This window comes from Oreochromis aureus, linkage group 1 (genome assembly GCF_013358895.1).
Source record: "Oreochromis aureus strain Israel breed Guangdong linkage group 1, ZZ_aureus, whole genome shotgun sequence".
In the NCBI taxonomy this organism is placed as follows: Eukaryota; Metazoa; Chordata; class Actinopteri; order Cichliformes; family Cichlidae; genus Oreochromis; species Oreochromis aureus.
This window is the reverse complement of record NC_052942.1, coordinates 15,759,079-15,767,722: the sequence shown is the minus strand read 5'-3', so window position 1 is coordinate 15,767,722 and position 8,644 is coordinate 15,759,079. Positions and strand designations below refer to the sequence as shown.

Genomic DNA, 8,644 nt, shown 5'->3' with positions numbered 1-8,644 from the left:
GGTGCCAACAATAAACTTACAATGGCAGGAAAAAATATTTGCCCTCTTCCTGATTTCTTAGTTTTCTGCATATTTGTCACACTTACATTTTCAGGTTTTTCATAATTCATATTTTACATTTATTCATTTATCCATATCTGGTTGGCCCCATGTGAAAAATGTATTGCTCCCCTTGCTGAATCATGATTTAACTGTAACCACATTTCTTTCATGCAAGTTCAATTTTGCTGAACAACTCACTGCAATCCCAATAAGGCACTGTGACCTTGAGTCTGGATTAATGCTATGGACTAACAGTGCCACGCAGTTAGCACAATGAAAGAGACAAAATAGTCAAACTCCAAGTTTATTTCACAGTGTTGCAAGACTGACCTACAAGGATCAGCTGCAGTTACAGTATTACTCTCAAACATTCTGATCACAAGTCAGGAACGTATTTAGTGTGTTACAAAATTGTGCGTCTGTTTCTACAGTTCAGCAAAACGTAGGAATGTTTGAAGATCAGCAATGTTGCACACGTTTTTTTTGCCTTCGTACAGACACAAAACTGTGAGCGAACTCAACGCTTAGTGAACTCAGTGGTGGAAGAGTCGCAGGCTGGTGTGCACCAGAGTAATGCCTTGCTCGTTACAGGCATTGATCACAACCTCATCAGCAGCAGAGCCCGCTGGAGCTGCGATGTATTGGACGCCGCTCTGGAGACAGACATACACAGGAAGGAAATGTGAGTTATGACAGAAAGACCAGAGTTTAAGTTGCAGTGACATTCCCGCATGCATGAGATTTGCTGGTCAGCTTCCTCTGCACTTTATTGACAAAATGTGTGCAGCATGTACACGTGCTTCGTGCAAGGCATTTACCCTTTTGGCCCGATCTATGTTATCTCTGAAGGGGAAGAAGGCGTCAGAGCTGACAGCCACAGCCTGCAGTGAGCTGATCCAGTTCTTCTTTTCAGTCTCTGACAGTAGCTCAGGGACCTCTTCATACATCGACTTCCAAACTTCCAAGTCTGGGCCCTGCCGGCACAGGACAGAATATACACAGGACACCGCCTTTCATTTACTCACACAGTCTCAAACTTGGCATGCTGTGTGATTAGACATGACATTGAACATCAGAGGTGGGCACATCTTGAATCTTTTGTATAAAAAAAGTGAGAATCTATTAACGTAATAAATAATCTGCTGCTTTGTGCCTCAGTCCTGAATGCGCACAGGAACACAGGATGTGTTTGCTCAAATCTTTGTGTGACAAAGTATTTTCTAGTTTCTACATACAGCTACTAAAGTGTTCATGCTCCAAAAATCCTCGCAAAATGCAGAAACTCTTCATTGTATCTATTGTACAAAACACTCTTAAAACTGCATATTTATTTGTGTCCATGTCAGAAGCTGGGTTCCTCTTTGCATTTAAGACACAAAGGGTTGCATGTACGCATTTTAAATATTTATATAAACACAAATGCAGCCTTGAAATGTTTACATTCAAACAAAATAAAATAAAAACACAGTTGTACTTTTTCTCACTGGTAACTACAGTGCACGTCTCCAAATGTTACTCCCTCACCTCTCCGATGGTGTCGCTCACATACTGGTCGATTGCGTTGGCCATCTCTGCTCTCTTCACACCACTGCGAAACTTCATGCTCAGGACTCGAGGGTGGTGCCTGAGCCACCAGTTGTCAGCTTTGTCACCCGCCAGCCGAGTGCAGTGGATACGAGACTGCTGACCCGCACCAATACCGATAACCTGGAAAACACAGGTGAGAAAAGATTCGAGGACGACCAAGGCGCCTCAAGATTCCTTCCTCATTTATCCGTCACCTCTTACCTGTCCGTCTTTAGAATAGCACACAGAGTTAGACTGCGTGTACTTGACGGCGATGGTTGCCACGGTGAGGTCACGTACAGCTTCCTCAGAGAGCTTTAGGACACAACAGAAGGCATGAAAATCTGTCAGACTGGATAGAGTCAGTAAAAAGTTAACACACCTCAGTGTCTTACCGAGCCTTTGGAAACAACGTTGCTGAAGAATTCCTTATCGATACGTCCTCCATTCCTCTTTTGTTTGAGATAGAGACCGAACAACACTCTCACCTCAGTGTCATCAGGCTCGTAGTCAGGATCCATCTGAGACACAAGCACGGACATAACCCATAAGCCACTTTACATAGTATGTATGTACTGTACACATTTTTATCTTCAGTATGACTTGGAACTAGTCCTGTTACATTATCTACCTAGAAAAAAAGAGGTAGTTATTTAATCTGCATGTGTCTGAGAATTACGAGGCTTTTAATCAGTCATCCAAAGACATGCCTCCAAAAACAGAGAAATACAGACGTGTGGAAACAGCGCCCTCACCTGAAGCACACAGTAGTTGCCATTCTTCTTTTTGGAAAGGATTTTGAGTGCCTCCTCATCATAACCAGGAGCAATGATACCGTCTGAGACCTAACAACATCACAATTAAACATGATGTTACTTAAAAATATAAATAAATAAAAAATTAAAAGCTTGCTCTCTTATTTACCTCTCTTGATATGATCTTAGCAGTGGGAACGTCACACACATCTGACAGAGCAATGAAATCTCCAAATGAAGACATCCTGTCTGAACCTGGAGGCACAAAGACTAAATGTATAACATATTTAAAAAAAAAAAAGAAAAAGAAAAGAGAGAGCCCAGCACACAATCATTTTCAGGGGATCAGCTATATAGGTGACTTTTTGACCTCTTGCCCTTGCGTAGGCGGTGGCGAGTGGGCTGAGGTCCTTCAGCATGTCGTGCACCATGCACACTTTGGCCTCTTCCTCGGTCAGAGGAACTCCTACTGCAGCTCCTTCAGAAACAAGGTGACAGCTGTCATTGTCAGATCCATGCGGACAATGTTAACTGTAAGAGTGCGTCTGAATGGGCTCTTTCTTTCTTACCAGCAGGGCTGACGTGTTTGAAGGAAGTCGCTGCAGCCATGCCGAGGGCTCCCTTCAGCTCCCTGACGAGCTGCCACGCATTCAGAGCGTCGCACAGGTTGATAAAGCCAGGAGCACCGTTGACCACTAAGAAAGGGAACGTTAAAAGAGGATGGGTGACATTAAAGGACAGATTGTGGCGTGGCATGGCGTGGTGTGAGGGTACCTTTGAGCGGCAGAGCCGGGCGCAGAGTGTAGATTTGAGCGGGTGCTTGGTGGGGGTTCATGCCGTATCGCAGAGGCAGCTGGGACACGCCGCGGCTGTACTGCCCGCGGAAGTAGTCGGATATAGCGTCATCATACTGTGCTGTGTGTGTGAAGGCCTGCGCAGGAAGCAGAACGAGTAGAGAAAGGTTAGGAAGAAGAAGAAGAAAAAACTGCTTACATCACTCTCTGATGTTTTAGGAAAGCAACCATCACTCCACAAGAAAAAAGGGCTGCAGGCAAAGTGGGACAGTTATCAATATTTAACTCAATACTCAGTGCAGTCAGACTGTGAGGTTAGAGTTCACTGCTCCTCAAATGTTAAACTCTGTAAGTTAAACACATTTCATCACTCTGTGATAAACAGCCTGGACTCGCTGACCCTCATCTCTGAGCAAACAGCAAAACCAGAACAAATAGCCACAGGGGGAGGAGCAACTCCTTAATGATCACCCTCAAGCTTTTGTTTTTTTGTTTTATTTTAAATCATAAGCCAGCTTAAAATAGCACAATACAATGTTGTGATTATGAAGGATTGAGCAAAAGAAAGCAAACTCCCTGAACTCCCCTACACATCACGACTCCAACAGCAGCAGCAGCTATTTTGGCAACGATACCTTATAAAAAAGAGCCGGAGGCTTGATTTCCCCTCTTACTCCAAACAAAAAGTCTCTTTTCATCATGGAGCTTAAAGTGGAACAAGTCTGAACAGAGGTGAATGGATGTTCAAGGCTCATGTGATCAACTCTGAAACGGCACTTTTAAAATTCTCCACGCAGGATTATGACTAATCACATCAGGAAACGGTCTTTGACTCAACTGGTTATTACAGTTAGATTTGAGTTTTAGCAACATTGTTTTGAAAGCAACTAGCTGTAACATACGGCTCCTTCAATACATGATCAGGCATCCAAGACATCCCCCCCCAATAGGGCTGGGTCATATCATACCATTCACTGTAATACCAGTACAATGTTAGGCAATGATAAGAAAATGAAATATCGCGATAGAGGGTAAAACGCGCATGCCCAGTGTCTTTATTTTCATACGCACATGGCAGAAAAAGCATGGCGGCGACGGAGAAATGGTAATGGCCTGTATTTGTATAGCGCTTTACTTAGTCCCTATGGACCCCAAAGCGCTTTACACTACATTCAGTCATCCACCCATTCACACACTGGTGATGGCAAGCTACATTGTAGCCACAGCTGCCCTGGGGCGCACTGACAGAGGCAAGGCTGCCGGACACTGGCGCCATCGGGCCCTCTGACCACCACCAGTAGGCAATGGGTGAAGTGTCTTGCCCAAGGACACAACGACCGAGACTGTCAGAGCCGGGGCTCGAACCGGCAACCTTCCGATTACAAGACGAACTGCCAACTCTTGATCGCCCACGATCAAGAATGAGAAGGGCAAAAGCGGATCGTTGAATGAAACAGATGAACCAGAATTGGTTTGTAAAAATGGTGCAACTTCAGTGATGTGGAACTGGTTTGGCTTTCATCCGTCAGATACACACCAAAGCACATTTTTTTGGTAGAGCATGCTAGCGGGCCGTCGTTATTTGCCTTCGGAAAATAAGGCACACTTAAAATCAATCCTTTGTGTGCCCCTTATAACCGGGTGCACCTTATGTATGAGTTCTGGTTGTGCTTACTGACCTCGAACCGATTTTATGTGGTACACGGCGCTCGAAAATCTGTCAAAAAAATGTTTTAGTACGACTTTGGTAAGCTACGAAGCCGCACCACTTGATGGAATGTCGGAGCATTACAGCAACCGCAGTCAGGAGCCTCGCAGAGTAATAAGTACTGTGCTTCTACATAATATTACCGTATTGTGTGTGTATAACCTCTTTTTAGGTTTTGTGGATATTATACATGGTTATGCTCAGGATATGTCGGCCAGTTTCCACTGGAAATGCCTCTCGGTTAAACTGTCAGCAAGGAATTTGCATTTACACTGTTAAATGTTTATATAGCTTTAATGCACATAAAAAACAGCTGCTTGTTTAAGTGAAAATACATTGATGGGGCTTTTTTTTTGCACTAATAAAGTTGTGGAGTTGTAAAGTATTTTGTCTCGCGTCAATCATATCGTCAGTTATATCACAAATTTTCAAATATATATCGTGATAAATATTTTTGGCTATGTTTCCCTGCCCTACCCCCCAACCGCCCCCCCACCAACAAAGCAGCTAGCAATTTATAAAATATAAAAAGTAGTGATATCTGAATCTGAAACTGCAGTATACCAACCAACAGGCAAACATGTGACTTCATGTGATCACCCGGTCACAGCTGATAGCTGCCCATCCCTGAGCCTGGCTCTACTGGAGGTTTCTTCCTGTTAAAAGGGAGTTTTCCCTTCACACTGTCACCAAGCGTGTGCTCACAGTGTTCAATTATTGGGATTTTCTCTGTATTATTGTAGGGTTTTTATCTTGTCTAGTCTTATCTAGAGATGGCACGATACCACTTTTTTTATGTCCGATACCATATGAAATGCTGGTTTGGTAGCGAGGCTACAAATACACACAGCTGCTGTATCACGTGACGCATACTGCTGCGACGTGCTACGGTTATGAGCCGAGTTACACCGTGTCGCAAGTTTTGTCAGGTGCTTTTTTGTTATTTAATGGATCGGATTACATTTTTTATTTCTCTCCGATATCCAGTAATTTAGGTCAGTATCGGACCGATACGTAATATCGGATCGGTCCATCTCTAGTCTTATCTGGCGCTATATAAATAAAATTGAATTGAATGACACTTTAAATGGTGTCCCTGACAGGTATGATAAAGAAGAAACGCATAAAGAAATGAAAAAAGAAATACAGGTATTACATATCAGCCCTGTGACTCACAGGTGACCAGTCCACCTCTCTTGTCCTATGACGTTTTGGAGAGGTGACAGCTCATCCCCTTTTACCCCATTTTCAAAACATAATCAAAAACAAACCCTCACCTTAACCCCCTCCCCCCAGAAAGTGCATTATAACATCTAAACCCTTAAATCTAAATGCCCACCTTAAAAAATCTACAAGTTTATATTTTCCTAAAATTCCTTTCTCAGAAAATCAGGTCACATGCTTGCAACAAAACAGACTCACTTTCAGGGCCAGAGTCCGGCGAGTTTCCAGGGTCGTGTCTTTGTCCGCCGAATTCTCCATCTCCTTGGCAACCAGCGAATAGTCAGCAGGATCGCACACAATGGTGACCCGAGCATGGTTCTTGGCTGCTGCTCTGAGCAGAGTTACACCACCTGAAAAGAAATAACAGTTTTTATTAACACACACAGAGTACACAAATAAATAAGTGTTTCATCATTAGTAAGATAGGCAAGCAAAGAGTGTACTTCTATGCATTATTTAAAACACTTTAAATTTACTCTGCATGACTCACCGATATCAATCTGCTCCACGGCATCCTCCACCGTGACATCCGGGTTAGAGACGGTCTTTATGAATGGGTACAGGTTGCATACCACCACTCTTGAAAAGGGCAAACAAAGGAAAATCTTTTCATACTTAAGATAGGTTAAAGATGGAGATCAGTTCACTGGGAGATCCTACATAGACCTAAGGTGTTTATGGGAATCCACATGCTCAAAATAAGCTGTTCACAGTTAATTCTCTTATCCATGCATAGTGTTTTTTTGTCTATGCATATAGGCATAATCTGACTGTGTAGAGTAAACTCGATGAACTTATCGTTGTAGGTATTAGTCAGCAGGGTCACCTGCTGTTTGAAAAGCTCTAATGTTCAACCTGTAATGATCAAAATCAGGTTTTGTAGCAGGGTGTTACAAACTGAATGGGTTAATCGTGTGTCCATGCAATACATTTCTCCGCTTCTTTATTTGAGACCACTAGCAAAGAAAGTACAAAGCAAGACGAGCTTTGCTCAAGCGTGTCTTATGACTACTTGTGTAAACAGTCAGTAAATAAAATCATTAAATCCATTAACTTTCCTGCAGTTTCAGTATTTTTTCAGATGTTGCCAAACGTTTTTAATAATCCGACAAAAAAAAAAAAGCAAGTATTGCGCACTGACAACAGGAACCACTGATTGTCTTGTCTTTAAAAGAAAAAAGACAAAGGCGTTAAGAAAGAGTCATCTGCTAAACTTCAATCACGTGTCGTTTAATTTTCCACTGAGGACCCAGTGAAATCTAATCAGATTCTTCCAATCGAACAGGAGTCACAGGATGAGCACGCACGGGCAGCAGGTTTCCAATTATCCGGCTGCCAAATCAACTCGACATGCTTCTTGATTAAAAAGCACGTGCCTGCACTTGACATGGGTCACACGTGCGCAAGGGTTTCATTTCCACTCAGCTTTTTCTCTTTCTACTGCAAGTACACACAAATATCCATCATATTGTACACATCAGAGTATTAGAAAGCTTTTGCACATTTATGTTTGCTGTGTTAGTCTCACCTGACCAGGCTGTAGCCCAGCTTCTCCATGTCAGCGGTGTCACTGGGTGTTTTTCTGGCCAGGATACCTCCATGCACTGCAGGATGCAGGGTCTTCACTCTGCCGCCCAGCATCTCTGGATGTCCAGTCAGCTCAGACACATCCCTGACACAAAGCAGAGACTCTGAGAACTTAGAGAAGGCCTCACATGCTGCAGGTAACTACAGTACTGCAGTAATACATGTGGATGCCTATGGCTTTGACTTTAAGGGCTAGTGGAGCACCCACCTGACGGCCAGTCCAGCATCCCGCAGGGCTTTGGCTGTGCCCCCTGAGGCCACCAGAGACAGCCCCACACCCACCAGCCTCTTAGCGAAGTCCAGCAGTCCAGTTTTGTCAGAAACACTCAGAAGTGCTGCAAAGACAGACGAGCAGACATTTAACCCCTGACTTTTTGTCATTTTACAAACGCAAACGAAGAATAAATGCACGTTTTTAGTGAGGTGAAGCTAACCACGTTGGCTAATGTTAGCCAGTCAGCTAGCAGCCTGCATGTCGCGACACCAAAACTCAGAAAGTTTGCTTCATGCTCAGAGAAACTCTCACCAAGCTCCGAGGAAGCCATGTTCACGGTCACAGTGTTCACAGTGGGCAATCTATCTGTCTGAACGTCGGCTGGCTCTCTGCTCACGCTTCTCCCAGTTTCACAATTAGCAAACGATGCAGAGCAAAGCGAAGGAGGCTGAGGCAAAGCTGCAGGCTGCTCACGGCTTCATCATGCGCTTCAAAACTACGAACACCCGCCCTTCTGAAGCCGGCCCGCCCCTCGCACACAAGCGCACCCAAAGGAGCAAAACGGCGCAGAAAATGCGCATTTACATTAGAAAAACGCAACGAACACAAACTATTACTACTACAACAACAATAAGTACTACTACAAATAATAAGAATAACTACAAACTCTCACTGATAGACAGCAGGGTTTCTAATTACCTTTAGATTTATGTCTTGAAATGTGAAACTGTGTAAATTATGAATTTCACATTCA

At 43.6% G+C, this 8,644-nt stretch overlaps 1 protein-coding gene across 1 annotated transcript; it reads right to left on the bottom strand.

The window, feature by feature from the left end:
* Window positions 1-330: 330 nt before the first annotated feature.
* Window positions 331-8,396, bottom strand: atic (5-aminoimidazole-4-carboxamide ribonucleotide formyltransferase/IMP cyclohydrolase). The gene is made up of 15 exons (XM_031728891.2): window positions 8,203-8,396; window positions 7,885-8,011; window positions 7,618-7,761; window positions 6,580-6,668; window positions 6,288-6,439; window positions 3,138-3,294; window positions 2,933-3,058; window positions 2,734-2,841; window positions 2,533-2,618; window positions 2,364-2,453; window positions 2,004-2,129; window positions 1,831-1,923; window positions 1,567-1,749; window positions 861-1,016; window positions 331-695 (listed from the first exon to the last, which is right to left on the bottom strand). The coding sequence occupies exons 1-15, from the start codon at window positions 8,219-8,221 to the stop codon at window positions 576-578; spliced, it is 1,776 nt and encodes a 591-aa protein (XP_031584751.1). The 5' UTR covers window positions 8,222-8,396; the 3' UTR covers window positions 331-575.
* Window positions 8,397-8,644: the final 248 nt, after the last annotated feature.

Bases quoted from the DNA above. Each gene is read 5' to 3' on its own strand.
- atic (XM_031728891.2), bottom strand. The intron at 3,295-6,287 runs GTGAGTCTGTTT...CTTCCTGCGCAG, and splicing joins GCCGGACTCTGGCCCTGAAA to GCCTTCACACACACAGCACA. The intron at 696-860 runs GTAAATGCCTTG...GTCTGTCTCCAG, and splicing joins ACATAGATCGGGCCAAAAGG to AGCGGCGTCCAATACATCGC.